The sequence below is a fragment of the Alternaria novae-zelandiae genome, assembly GCF_023758075.1.
Source record: "Alternaria novae-zelandiae strain BMP 2774 chromosome Unknown scaffold_14, whole genome shotgun sequence".
In the NCBI taxonomy this organism is placed as follows: domain Eukaryota; kingdom Fungi; phylum Ascomycota; class Dothideomycetes; order Pleosporales; family Pleosporaceae; genus Alternaria; species Alternaria novae-zelandiae.
In genome coordinates this window covers 639,085-652,612 of record NW_026056974.1, presented here as the reverse complement: position 1 = coordinate 652,612, position 13,528 = coordinate 639,085, and the positions used below count along the sequence as shown (strand labels likewise).

The 13,528-nt window shown below is 54.7% G+C and overlaps 5 protein-coding genes across 5 annotated transcripts; 2 read left to right on the top strand and 3 right to left on the bottom strand.

The window, feature by feature from the left end:
- Window positions 1–468: 468 nt before the first annotated feature.
- J4E88_007073 (uncharacterized protein) lies at window positions 469–1,536 on the bottom strand (the record flags this gene model as incomplete). Its single annotated transcript, XM_049400694.1, has 1 exon — window positions 469–1,536. The coding sequence occupies one exon, from the start codon at window positions 1,534–1,536 to the stop codon at window positions 469–471; it is 1,068 nt and encodes a 355-aa protein (XP_049253642.1).
- A 610-nt stretch (window positions 1,537–2,146) lies between these two features.
- Window positions 2,147–3,730, top strand: J4E88_007072 (uncharacterized protein; the record flags this gene model as incomplete). The annotated part of the gene is made up of 2 exons (XM_049400693.1): window positions 2,147–2,837; window positions 2,889–3,730. 2 exons carry the CDS (start codon window positions 2,147–2,149, stop codon window positions 3,728–3,730), a joined length of 1,533 nt encoding a protein of 510 aa, XP_049253641.1.
- Window positions 3,731–4,159: 429 nt separating this feature from the next.
- Window positions 4,160–6,705, bottom strand: J4E88_007071 (uncharacterized protein; the record flags this gene model as incomplete). The annotated part of the gene is made up of 2 exons (XM_049400692.1): window positions 4,160–6,631; window positions 6,685–6,705. The coding sequence occupies 2 exons, from the start codon at window positions 6,703–6,705 to the stop codon at window positions 4,160–4,162; spliced, it is 2,493 nt and encodes an 830-aa protein (XP_049253640.1).
- Window positions 6,706–6,939: 234 nt separating this feature from the next.
- Window positions 6,940–7,850, top strand: RPL7_2 (60S ribosomal protein L7; the record flags this gene model as incomplete). Its single annotated transcript, XM_049400691.1, has 4 exons — window positions 6,940–6,953; window positions 7,001–7,109; window positions 7,175–7,341; window positions 7,391–7,850. 4 exons carry the CDS (start codon window positions 6,940–6,942, stop codon window positions 7,848–7,850), a joined length of 750 nt encoding a protein of 249 aa, XP_049253639.1.
- A 1,637-nt stretch (window positions 7,851–9,487) lies between these two features.
- Window positions 9,488–13,037, bottom strand: J4E88_007069 (uncharacterized protein; the record flags this gene model as incomplete). Its single annotated transcript, XM_049400690.1, has 6 exons — window positions 9,488–9,556; window positions 9,628–10,476; window positions 10,565–10,581; window positions 10,650–11,289; window positions 11,474–12,704; window positions 12,766–13,037. The coding sequence occupies 6 exons, from the start codon at window positions 13,035–13,037 to the stop codon at window positions 9,488–9,490; spliced, it is 3,078 nt and encodes a 1,025-aa protein (XP_049253638.1).
- Window positions 13,038–13,528: the final 491 nt, after the last annotated feature.

Below are 13,528 nucleotides of genomic sequence, written 5' to 3'. Positions count from 1 at the left end.
AAGAAAACGAATGGAGGATCTAAAGCAGGTGATACCCAACGGGAAGGAAAACATGGTTCGAAAATAGGGAAGTTTAGTTACGTCTTTACTAGGGCTTTTGCTGGTGGGGAAATGGGAGGGCATTTTATACTGGTATATTGGAATTGGGATTGGAACTGGAGTGAACTGGAGTAGGAGTAAGTTAGGTTGGTATGGTAAGGGAGGGATATCTTATGGTTCCGCATCTCGGCGTTTTTTATACTAGAGTATTGGGGTGGTTCAATAAGAGTTTTGAACGTGGGTTTCCTGCTAGAATTGGTACTTGAGCTACGCAATGTGTTTCGAGAGCAAAAAAGGTGATATTGACTTCGTCATGACAGTATCCTGTATGAAGCTTTCCAATATGTCAAAACGCAGGACATCACAACCAAAACCGCACAACTTGGTATACATAATCATCATATCATTTATTGATCAACAATCACATCCCTACTCCTTCTTACTCAACAACACCTCCTTAACCACCTCAATAACCTGCTTAAACGCATCCTTAGGCGCAGCAACAACACCCTTATTCTCCCTAAGCGTCCTACCCAGACCAAAGTTAAGCGGCTTGCCATAAGCATCACTAACCTCACCACCCGCCTCCTGCACCAACACTACACCAGCCGCGTGATCCCAAATCTTCTCCTGGTACGTCTTGCTCACAGGTAGTCTGAGGTAAAGATCCCCCGCTCCACGCGCAATGGAACAGTATTTGGCTTGCGAATCCATGCGTACGGAGGGCTTGGTAATGCCTAGCTTGGATGCGATGGCTGCGTTGTCGCCTTGGGAGGAGTGGCCTGCTTCTACGGATTCGCAGAAGGTGGCTTGGGTGACGTCGGAGAGGGGTTTCATTTGGATGGGGTTGGCTTGGGTGAGGGCGCCGGAGCTGAGGGGGCGGCTTGTAGCGCCCTGGCCTTTTACGGCGCCGAAGAGCACGCCTTTGCCTTCTTTGTCGTCGGCGTCTTGTCCGGTGGTTGTGGTGAGCGGGGCTTGGTCGTCGACGGGGAGGTTGGGGCACCCGATTACGCCGACGGTGGGGACGCCGTCTACGAGGAGACCAAGACAGACTGCGTATTGTCCACCGCGGAGGAAACCTTTTGTGCCGTCGATGGGGTCGAGAGCCCAGATCCGGCCTTTGTTTCCGCCCTCGCTGTTTCCTTGGTCGAGTGCTGCGAGCATGGCGTCTGCGCTCTTGATGGGTCCGCCGATCTTTTCCTCTGCGCTGCTGTCGGAGAGCTTCGCGGCTTGTACGAGGTCCCAGACGAGGTCGCGGAGCGAGTCGTTGTTGCGGAGGTCATTGGCATCCTCCTCGCCGACGACTTCGTCTTCGGGGAAGGCGTGCTTTATCGATGCGATGATGAGGGCTTGTGCGCCGAAGTCGCCGATTGTGACGGGCGAGGAGTCGCTCTTGGAGAGTGTGCCTTTGGAGTGGCTCGAGTAGACGGACTTTGTGAGGATGGAAGCGCGTTGGACGGCGAGGAGAGCAATCTCCAGTTCCTTTTCGTAGGCCATGGTGTGTATGCTTCGGTTTGCGTTCGTGTGTAAGGGTACGTGCTGTGAGGTATGAAGTGCGGCGGACGGGTAGAAGTGGTGTTTCAATTGAGAAAGACGAGCAAGACTGCGAGAGAACAGCGATGGATTGATAAGTGAGATAGCCAGGATGACGAGTGCGAGCAGGAAGAATCTTGATGGCGCAATTTGGGTGGGCATTGAACGCTAACACTAACAATCTTCAGCCCCTCCTTGTCGCTTTGGTGGGGGGCTGCACCGAGGTGGGTGGACGCGACGCAGCCCGCTGGCGCTGGCCTTGGCGCTGCGGGCGGAGGTTACTGCATGGGGAATCGGGTCGCCGCCATGGCAACAACACTCTCATCAACGGCTTTCAACTGCTGTTAGTGCACAGACATTCGAGATTGCGGTCTCTTCTGGTGAAGTGGAGCTTTTATCATATCTTTTCGACTGCGACTGATCGATGCTGAGTGAATAGACGGACCTGGCATTCGACTCAACTGGACGTAAACAAAGATCGACACACGACTCTACGACGCGCGCATCCCAATAATCACACCCGAACGATCCGCCTTTCCACCCGAATCATCGCGAACTCTTTCACTCCGGCACCATGACTTCAATAGAGCAGCAGCCTGCGCTTGCGACCACGAAGCGCAAGTTTCACAAGCTCCTCGATAACCTCACCGCAAGCAACTCGACGACTTCTCTCGCGAGCACCCTCCAAGAATCAAATGCATCGACCGCGTCGCTCTCCGCGCTTTCGGAACCAGACAGCCCTGAACATCCGAACAAGCGTCCGCGCAGCGCGAACCTGAGCATGGAGCGCCAGAGAGGCATATCGGAGGGACAGGAGCGCATACGGCAGCTCAAGGAACAGCTTATGACGCCGCGGAGGGAAAAGACAATCAAGGTCGTGGGTAAGACTGTAGTCACACCGAAAGCCTCGACACCGCGCAAAGCACCAAACTTCCAGCCATACAGTCAAGAGCATTTCCTCGAGCGACTGAAGACGTTTGCAGACGTAAGGAAGTGGACGACCAAGCCAGATGCGATCAACGAGGTCGAGTGGGCGAAGCGGGGCTGGAGTTGCGATATCTGGAACACAGTGGCCTGCAAGGGTGGATGCGAGAACCGTGTTGCGGTCAAGCTGAGGCCGAAGCGGAAAGATGCGAACGGGAAGGATCTGGAGATGAGCGAGGACCTGGCGTTCGATATCGACAACGCTCTGATTGAGCGATACAAAGATCTCATTGTGGAGGGACATTCAGATGACTGCCTGTGGAGGAAGCGAGGGTGTCAAGGTATGAGGATACGCACAGTAGGAGCGGTAACACAACTAACAATCGAAACAGAAGATATCTACCACATCCCCATCGCATCACGCACCAAGAGCTCAGCAGAACTCCTCGATCGATACCGCTTCCTCAAAGCCATAGCCACCGACCTCCCCCTCCTCGAACACATCACCTACCCCGACCCACCCATCCAGCAAATCCTCGCCCGCATCCCCTCCTCGTTCTTCACATCCACCGGCACCCAACCCCCGCTCTCCCCCAGCGACACCGTAGCCTTCGTCTTCGCCCTCTTCGGCTGGACCGGCGTCTCCGAATCGCGCATCTCCCTCGCAGTATGCAACCACTGTTTCCAGCGCCTGGGTCTGTGGCTCTCCTCCGCCACGCGCCTCACAGAGATGAGCAAGAAACTAGACGTACCCATCGAGAGCCTCCGGCTAAACCTCCTGGAGTCCCACCGCGAACATTGCCCCTGGAAGAACGCCGACGTCCAAGCCAACGAAAAAGACAGCCCCATAGCCAACATGCCCGCCTGGCAAACCCTCCAATTCATGCTCCTCGGTCGGCACAAAGACATCGCCGCTCCCTCTGGCTCTGGCATGCAGACCCCGTCTAAACAAACACCACGCAAATCGCACCAGCAACACGCCCGGAACAACGATAGCGTGGACATTGGCAGTGAGCTCGAGTACCCGCGCGGCAGTTTCGATAGCGTCGAGCGACCCAAAGATGTGGATGAGGATGAAGACGGCGGTCTGAGGGAGAAGTGGAGTAAACTCAAGGCGAAACTGAAGCGGAGTGCGAGTAAGAAGAGCTTGAAGAGTATGAAGAGTGGGAAGAGTGTTAAGAGCGGGAAGAGTGTGGCGACGAAAGCGGGGGATAAGGAGAAGGAGAAGTCTTAGGTGGGCTTCTTGAGGAGGGGGTATCGGTTTGTGTGAGAGTCTGTGTGTGGTTTGTTCTTGTTTCGATTTTTTTGAGCGCGGGTTTATGATGGGGAAGGGAAGGGGAGTTTAGAGCATATTTTTGTAGTTTTATTGGTATACCCCTTGTAATACACGTTGTTGGAGCTCATGATCAAAGAGGCGATGAAGATGTTGAATGATTGCATCATGACATTCATACATAGATATGCGTGATAGAGTAAGAAGCTAAGCTCCAGATGGTAACTAAAGAAGATAAAACGCCAACCCAAATGCAAACTAGATGATGAACCCAAGACAAAATGCCCGAATAAGGACTTTTACGTTGTGAAGAGGTGACGACGCCTAAGCATCGCCCTCCATCTTCACATCGTCGTCTTCGACTTCAACCTCCATAGCGCCCTCTTCCTCCTAGTCGACCATGGCATCGGTAAATTGCAAATCGTCACTAACATCCCCCTCATCCTTCACCTTGGCATCGTCCTCGCCTGCCTCTTCAGCATCACGAGCTTGCTGCTCCGCCTTGGCCTTGTCGGCAACGTGGTTGATGATCTCGGTGTCCTTCTCGTTGAACAACCTAAGCAGCATGGCCTTGCGGTCATCCTTGTCGACCATGAGATTGGCACTGCCAGGATGTCTCCAGAGAGGGAGTACCATGCGGAATGGAATGCCCTTCTCGTCGTCTTTCTCGACGCGAATGAAGCAGCAGCCGACGTCCATCTGCTGAAGCTGCGAGCCGACTTCGCCGAGGCCGGTGTCGCCCTCTTTGGGTAGCTTGGGGAACATCTCGCGGATGAGCTGGTGAAGGGTTTCCTTCTTCTCTAGCTTGACTATGCGCTTTCTTGCCCATGGCTCGAGGATACGGATACCCTCGTTTTGTAACCTCCATGGCGCTTGCGTGCGGTCCTGGTCCTTGATCTTGTGCGCGACGAACATGACGACACCGCAATGTATGAACTTCATGCCGCGGTCTTTGTTGAGTGTAAGGATGGTCCTGGCTAGATCGGAAGTGTAGTAGATCTTGTTGAGGGAGAGACCCTCCTTGTTCTTGACCATGAAACGGTCGCGCGGGAAGCGATCGTCGATGCCAAAGAAGTTCATGATGGAGGCGATGGTTGCATCGTCAGAGGGGAGGTATTCAAAGTACTCCTTGGCTTGCGACTGGTTCTCAGGCTTCAAGCGGGCAGCTGAGCCGTTGGTGGCAGGCTTTGCGTCTGGTGTTTGAGCTGCCTCGGCGACTGTGTCTTCGGTCTTGGCTTTCTTGGGAGCTTCAGTGTCTTCATCCTCTTCTAGCTTGCGCTTCAGGGGAGCCGCCTCAGAGGTCTCATCTGCAGACTCTGTCTTGGTAGCGTCGGCTTCAATCACGTTCTCAGCAGGAGTGGGGATCGATGAGTCGGTGGTCGTGTCGGCATTGGCATGCGACCTCTGGGCCTTGGCCAAGTTCTCTGGGTTCTGTACCTGCGCAATCTTGATGTCATCCACCTTCTCAAGGATGGCGATGAAGAAACCGCCAGTATCTTGCAAGTGTGGGTAAACACGAATGCAGTTTTCAAGAGGGATGCGCTCTTCCTCGGACTTCGGTACAGGGGGGAAGCATCCGGGAGTGACCTTGGTGGAGAATTGACGTTCGGGCTCTTCGGCCTCGTACTTTGCTCTCGCTTTCTGGTAGGCTTCCCAGTTGGTGAACATGTGAGCGGTCTTCTCTCCTCCGGCAGTGACTGACGATGTGTCGAGCACCTTCCACACGTTGAGACCGGGCTTTCGCTTGAGGTTTGGCAGGTGGTCTGAGCAGTCCACGAGTCGGACCTTGGAGTTTCCACCGCAAGCCTCGATGGCTGCTGCGACGACAGCCTCGTTCTCCACGGGGTTCAAACTGCAAGTTGAGTACACCATGCGGCCACCCTTCTTCAGCATCTGAAGACCTCGGAACAGAATGCGTAGCTGGAGTCCGTGAAGACCAAGACCATCCTTAGGCGTCCACTTCTGCCATACGTTCGGGTTCTTGCGGGCTGTTCCGTCACCGGAGCAAGGCACATCAGCCAAGATCCTGTCGTACTTCAGGTATTGTTTCCTCTGGCCATCGCTGGGTAGTTCGATCGAAGGGAAAATGGAGGCGTCGTGTTGGGTAACGATAAGGTTGGGGAAGTTGAGGCGCTTCACCTGGTGGACCAACATGCCGGCGCGCTTGTAGTCGGAGTCGTTCGCGATAAGGAGACCTGTTGAGCGCCCGTCGTCGCTGTAGTCACCGTCTTGACTAAGGTCGACCGACTCGCCGTTCGCTACCCGCTGTACGCGTTCTTCCTCATCGCCGTGAATCATCTCAGCCAATTGTGCCGACTTGCTTCCCGGTGCTGCGCACATGTCGAGGACTACCATGCCTGGCTTGACGTCGAGAAAGTGTGGCGGTATCATACTGACAACTTCCTGTCTGCTGATGTTTCCGGACGCAGCTTCGGCGACAAGGAACTTCTGGAAGTCGGCAAAGGGCGCATGTCGTCGAATGACCTTCTTGTGCGTCTTCATGTGCCAAACGAGCTCATCGGGGAAGGCCTGGACTGCCTCGGGAGGCGAAACGGGCTTGCCTTCGAACTGCTTGGATGCGATCGCCGGGATGTAGCGCTGCTTGAAGATTTCGCGCACTGCGAGGGCATCGGACTTGGTGCCAGTGAAGCGGAAACTGTTTGGCAGGTCGGTCTGGAGAGCCTTCCACATCTCCTCGAACTCTGCTTCTTCCAAGAATCCTCCCATGCGATAGTAGCTCTCGAAGAGCTCATTCTTGCGCTCAATGGTGGACCATGGCTCTGAGCGAGTATCACGTCCTCCACCACCGCCGCCGCCGCCGCGACCTTTACCCTTGCCGCGAAATGGTTTGCGACCACCGCCCTATGGAAGTCAGTGGGCGTTGTCTATGTGTGGCGCATGCTGTATCTACTCACGCGACCGCCGCCTCGTGCCATTGCTGCGAGTAGGTATAGGTAAAAAGCTGAATTTGCAAACTGCCGCAGCTGTCGCAAGTTGGTAGCTCTCAGGAAAATGTCGATAGCTTCGAGAGGCGGGCCAATAGAGCGGGGCATTAGCGCTGCACTCGATCTTGGCGGCCACACTAGCGCCCGCACATGAATTTCGAACTGGGCTACCGAACTTTCTTCCTCCAGCTTCCGACAACAACAAGGATACTAACCACCAGCAAAATGGCCCGCTCATCGTGAGTATACCGCGCTCAATTCACCGCAACTCAGCTAACAAACCCAGCGTCCCCACCCAGAATGACATCGCTGTCCCCGAGTCGGTGCTCAAGAAGCAGAAGGCCCACCAGAAGACCAGCGACTCCCAGGCCGCTGACTTGAAGAAGAAGCGTGAGGTATAACAGTCTCCCAGAACCTGCGCAAGCAGATAGGAGTTCCACAGTTGGCTAAGATTTCTTAGGCCAGCAAGCAAAAGCGCGAGGTCATCAAGGAGCGCGCCGCCAAGTACACCCAGGAGTACGCAAAGGCCCAGCGCGATGTCATCGAGGCCAAGCGTGCCGCGAAGCGTGACAACTCTCTCTTCGTCCCCGCCGAGTCCCGCCTCGCCTTCGTTGTCCGTATCAAGGGGTATGTTGCAGTTTTCCATATCTGCAAAATCTTTCACTAACCCGTGCAGTATCAACAAGATCGACCCCAAGAAGCGCAAGACCCTCCAGCTCCTCCGTCTTCTCCAGATCAACAACGGTGTCTTCGTCAAGCTCACCAAGGCCACCAGCGAGATGCTGAAGATCGTCGAGCCTTTCGTCGCCTACGGATACCCCAACTTGAAGACTGTCCGCGAGCTTGTCTACAAGCGCGGTTACGGAAAGGTCAACAAGCAGCGTCTGCCGATCACCGACAACGAGCTCATCGAGGCCAACCTCGGCAAGTTCGGTATCACCTGCATTGAGGACATCATCCACGAGATCTACACCGTCGGCCCCAACTTCAAGGCCGTCTCCAACTTCCTCTGGCCCTTCAAGCTCTCTTCCCCCACTGGCGGTTTCCGCACCCGCAAGTTCAAGCACTTCATCGAGGGTGGTGACCTTGGTAACCGCGAGGAGTTCATCAACCAGCTCGTCAGGCAGATGAACTAGGCTGTTGTGCTTTTTGTTCAATGGGTGGAGTAAACGGTTAGCTTCAAAACGATACCATGAAGATCACGACTACTGGTCGCCCACTCCTCGACGGAGGATGGAGGGCAGGCCGAGCCACATGCTCTGGTTAGCTTAGACAAGTCTTCTGCACATCAGCTGAAGGAAGAATTCAAAAAGTTCATTCCAAAGAAGTCCAATCCATCTTTGTTTGATTGTATTGTGTCGATGTTGATGTTTGTCACTAACAACTTCTGACTCGATGACTCAATAGCTCATATCGAACCCATCATCTTTTTCTGCCTCGTTCAAATCTTCCTGACTCCGGCTCTTTAAATGCCAGAGCTCCCGTAAACGACTCAGACTTAAACGTTCGACCCGCCATTCTGGTGCACTTCGTTGCTGTATCTCAGCTTTTTGTCGTGAGAGGACTCGTGCCAGTGAGAAGGGGGAGGGTCCGTAATGGACGATCATGTAGAGACACATGTTTGTTTTGGGAAACGCGTTGGGCTGGGGAGGACGGCGAAGCGGGTTTTGTAGCGTTTTGCGCTGGGGTGAATGTGGTGCTTGTATGTGATGGGGTTGGATTTGGATTTGGGTTTGGATTTGGTAGTGACGTGATAGTCAAAGAGACAGTAATGACAAAACGGTGTAAACGAGAATCATGGATCAACGTAAATTTCAAATAGAGTGAAGTCGTGCATGTGGTAGTAAGCAGTGGAGTGATGCCCATGCAGCCATAGAAGTCTACGTGGTAAAACGGATATGACTCAAACACGCCCTTACGAGTTATGACCTTACACTTCCTAAATCCAGCTCAACATACATCAAACCTTGGGATGTTTCCCAGATGCGATGATGGGACGGTATCTGGGCATGGTGTGGCATGACTGCGAACGGAGACGGCATGTAAGGGATGCGGAAGAAACATCAAGGGATGCGAAAGGAAGGGAGCAGAAAAGAACAAAGACCCGACTAAAAGGTTTCTTTGAAACGGGTAGGCGGGTTGTTTTGGAAAGCTGCAAGCATCTTTGTGGAGAGGGTGTGGTTCCGATTGAGCGCCGTTGTGGTGGGTGGAAGGAGTAGTATGTGTGTGTGGAAGAACGGGAGTGGAGAAGAGCAGCAGGAATGAAGTCGCAGGGGCGTGGATGATCATGGGAGAGAAGAGAACGTTGTAGTAATGTGTATGGAGTCTCAAGTATTCCTAGGGTAGAAGTATGATACCCGCACCTTTCGGTGTGGTGAGAGTCTTTCGGTTCTCTGGTGGGCGCGCATGTCAACATTGAAAACGCTCAGATCACCACGAACGTTTTGACATTAACATGAACATGAACACAGTGGCTGACAACCCGAAATGTTTTATGGATTGAAAACATCTATCATACAGCCATCCATAACCTCGTCGCCATTCTTCTCATAACGGCGTCATGGCGCCTGTCGGAGACCGCCGCCTTCCGGCTTATCCAGCCTTGCCCCCACGTCCGCGACTGTGCCGCAGAAGTACAGAAGGGCGGGTAAGAACAATACCCGGTATCATTTTACTCGATACCATCAAGTACAGTAAGCCGACGGGCAATATTATTCCCGGCTCTTACATCGAGGCTGAGAGGAGCCGGTTCTCGGAACACCAACACCAAACTCTACATCCCAGTCCCGCCTGTGCCTCCCGGACCAAAGAAAAACCCGTCAAAGAGATCCAAGCCGTTGCCCTGTTAGTCATTGTCAGCACGTGTACTTCTATCCGTAGCAAATAGTAGCGACAGTGAGGGGGGGAACTTACATCACTCCAATCATGTGTCCCGTCACCAAAACCCATTCCAAAGCCTATGCCTACATCTTGCAGCCCACCACTTCCTGCATCAGCACCATTACCGCTTGCGCCCTGCACGGGGAAACTGTCTAGGAAATCTAGATCAGAGAACCCCAGATCAGGGTAGCTGGACGTGATGTTCTGTGAGAAATTGTTGTAGGGGACCTGATTGCTGATTTGGTAGGGCGATGGCATCGATGGATTAGTAGGCGGAGACGTAGAAAAGGTATTTTGCTGGTTCGGACTAGTCATGTTTGAACTTTGAGCAAAGAAGTTGTTTTGTTGCTGCTGTTGTTGGTGGTGGGGTGTGCGCAGTTGGGGAGAGATCTTTAGATCCGCTGTGAAGGGCTGCATTTGAGTCTCGGATTTCATGGGTGGGGGAGGGGGTCTCATGGCGTTGACTTGGTTGCTTACGCGACTGAATGACCGTTTGTCGGTTTCGTCGTCAGAGAAGAGGTCTTTGAGGTTCATGTCGAAGCGTGGCATGGGTCGACGCTGCTGCTGTTGTTGCTGTTGGCCAAAGAAGTTGGCTGTGTTTCTTGGTGCGTAACCTTGCATGTCGGTGTCTGACCTAACGTCTGCATCGGTTGCAGATGTGTATGCAGTATTCGGTGAGGTTTGTGTAGGGTACTGCTGTGCTTGCGGAAGTGACCGCAGAGCTTGCGGCCCGAAGCCGGTGGTGGACATGCACATCTGAATGGTGGCTTTGCTCATCCGATCGAATGCATCGCGGCATGCTTCTGCGGGCGGGCATTTGTCGATTAGGTCACCCAGCACGGATGTCGCGGCAAGGACGGTGAAGTCGACGTCGTCAAGAGACTGCATTGGTTAGACATGAATGTTACACCAACAAAATGTATCCACAGTAGTACGGAAGTTCGGACCGACTTACCAATAAACTGCGTACATGAACGCTGTGCCACACTGCGTAGAGGAAGGATATACCTGCAAATGTCAGCACTGTGGGTACCGGTGAAAATGATGAAGCTTACCAGCCATGAAGAGATGATGTGTCGCCAAAAAGGTGTAATTGACAAGATGGACGCGGTGCAACTGTCGATACAACTTCAAAACCTTCTGACCGGCTTCGGCTACCTTGAGGAAAACGAGATCTTCGTCTTCGCGCTCCTCAAGATTGCTCATGGAAGGACTGCCCATATCTGAGCCGGTATTGCCCAGTTCTTCCTGCAGACCAGAGGGCACGACAAGGCTCTGTCGGTACAGCATAATCAATGCTTGCCAGTAGTTGAGCTCGAGGAATAGTGGCGAGAACTGCACGCCAGCATCGAGTTGCGTCGGTGCCGAGTCTTTCCATTCCAGTAACCGTCTGTCGATATCTACGCGCCACGCGCGGAACGACTCAAAATTGATCAGGAATGGCGACGGCAGCTTGGTATGCATGAACTCATTGCTCTGATTGGCACCACTCGCTCTTGCCTGCTGTGCCTGCCGATGTTGTAGGACTTGCAGAATTTCAGACTGCAGTAGTCTCAACCGGAAGTAATGGTGGGCCACAATCTTGTATGTCGGCTTCTCTTGATGCACTGGCGGGTCCAGGAATCCTTCCTTGGTAATATAGCGATCATCGAGGAGCGAGGGGAATTCGGTAGTCACAATCTGGTCCGTGATACCCTATGCAGCTGTTAGTCACGCATCGAATTTTGAGAGCACGAGACCATGGTGAACAGTCGGTGTCGAACATCCCGATCCTCGACATGTCCCCTGGTGAAGACTGCCGCACATGCATGCGGGATCGTGACATAACCGACATAATCGGTAGTACCATACGAAAATGAAGACCCAGGAAAGTACTTACGAAAGGTCTGCCAACACACGTGCTGACCAGTCTGTCCAACGAGTAGACGCACCACCACAAGCGTCTCCGTAGGTCTCTGACCCACTGTCTGCGGCCCCTCTCCTTTGCATCTATTTTCGAAGGGTTCCCGCCGCTGGCAGCCGTCGTGTTCCCGTTACCCTCAGTTTTGAAGGCCGCGGTTCCAGCAGACTGGTCTTCCGCACCCGCCCCGTCGATACCCACGCCATCCTCGTAATGCAACCCTAGGTCCACCCCAAGACGGACAGCAACGCCCACAATGTACCACAGCCCAGGGGCAACAGGTCTCAGCAGCGCAAAGCCCGCGAGCAGTAGCACAGCTTGCAGCTCCTCCAGGCCACCGCCGAAGCCGTCGGGACGGTCCGCTGCGGGAGAGGAACCCAGGAAATTCTCTAGGTGCACAATGGCGGATGCGTGGTACTCCTCGGGCTGGTGCTGGTGGCCTGCAAGTCGCCGCTTCTTGCTGCTCGGTGGTGATGACCGTGATTTTGTTGGCGAGCGCCCGTGATCCGACGTCGGCGAGCCCTCAGAGTCGGAACTGCCTAGGATGATGCCAGCGCCTATGGCAAACACGATATTGAGCATGTACGACTCTCGTGATGTGCGGTGCCGTTCACCGGAAGCGTACACACGCTCAAACATTTCCATAAACTCGCCCCGATGCAGGATGGGGATTTGTGGGTTTGCGTGCTCAAAGTACAGCTCAACAAGCCGCGACCCGAGCTCTCGGTCTGGGAAGGGCGCCTGCCGTATGGTAGGTTTGGTTTGCAGGCCAAAGAAGGAGTCGCGCATCGAGGTGCCGCTGTCCACGACATTGCTCGTTACTTTGGCGCCCCGATTGCTGCCGCGCTCAGAGGAGGAGCCTGATACCGAGCTCTTGACGGCAGCAAACACGACGCGGGCAAAGGATATGCCGGATGTTGAGCCCAAATATCGCGGGTCACTGGCGCCCTGCACCGAGACCATTCCGATGTTGGACACGAGCTTGGTCAGCTTCTCGCGATCGTACTTGTCGCTCTCCTCCTTGGCCTGAGCCGCCGAGGGTTTGGTATTGCCATTGCGCGGCGGCGGCGCGGCGGATATGGGTCGTGGTGTGGCGGCGCCATTGGAGGCAAAGGCCGGGTTGAAGTCGTCGGGATCTTGGAAGGGGATCGAGTTGTCGCGCAGGAGCGACTCGAGGTAGGCGATTCTGGTCTCGCAGTAGAATACATAGCTGTAGCGCTCGTCAGTCGTAGCCGAGGCGACTGCCCATAGCTCCCCTCGTAAGTGCGTACCTGCGCGGAATCTCACGCTTGGTGATGGGGTCGTAGCCGACGCACTTGACGCCGGCCTTGTCGCAGGAGGCGCACGAGGGCAGGCGCTGGTCGCAGCGGTTCTTGCGCAGCCGGCAGCGGTTGCAGGCGCTCACATTGCGGAAGGAGCTCGACGACGACGAGGCAGGCGCGGCGGGCGAGGCAGGCTTCACCGTCGACGGGGACGAGTCTGCGGGCGAGGGCCGGTCGCCGTCATGAGACGCCTCGTCCAAGGAGCGCTTGAGGCCGCTCATCAGGGCGCATGGCAAGAAAGTCCGCAGGGTTCGGGCTAGTGAAGCTCGCGCACGTCTGGCGTCTATTCTCCGAGCTCTCGCTGAACGGGCGGGCAGCTTTCTTGCTCCCCCGCACTCTGGATCAGGACGTCAGCAACAGCGACCACTGCGGGCGGCGTGGATAGGGCTGCGGATTGCGATGGCACGGGAAAGATGTCTGCCATTCTCCCAGCGGGACGCGGTAGTCGTCGCTTGAGAGTGGATGGCTAGCTGGTCGGCTACGGGCCTTATCTCTCCAGCGGAAGATAGGCGTGGGCGGAGTGTGGGTGCGGCTGCACGTCATGCTCGCCATGTGGGTAGACGTCTACTTTGCCATGTGCTATGGGGTGCGTCCAGCATCAATCTGTTCAAGATGCCATCGTCCTCCTCTCACAATTATGTCATCGCCCAGTTACACATCCGTCCACAGGTCGACATGGCTGTGGTGCTGATTGCAAGGCTGAGCAAGCCCT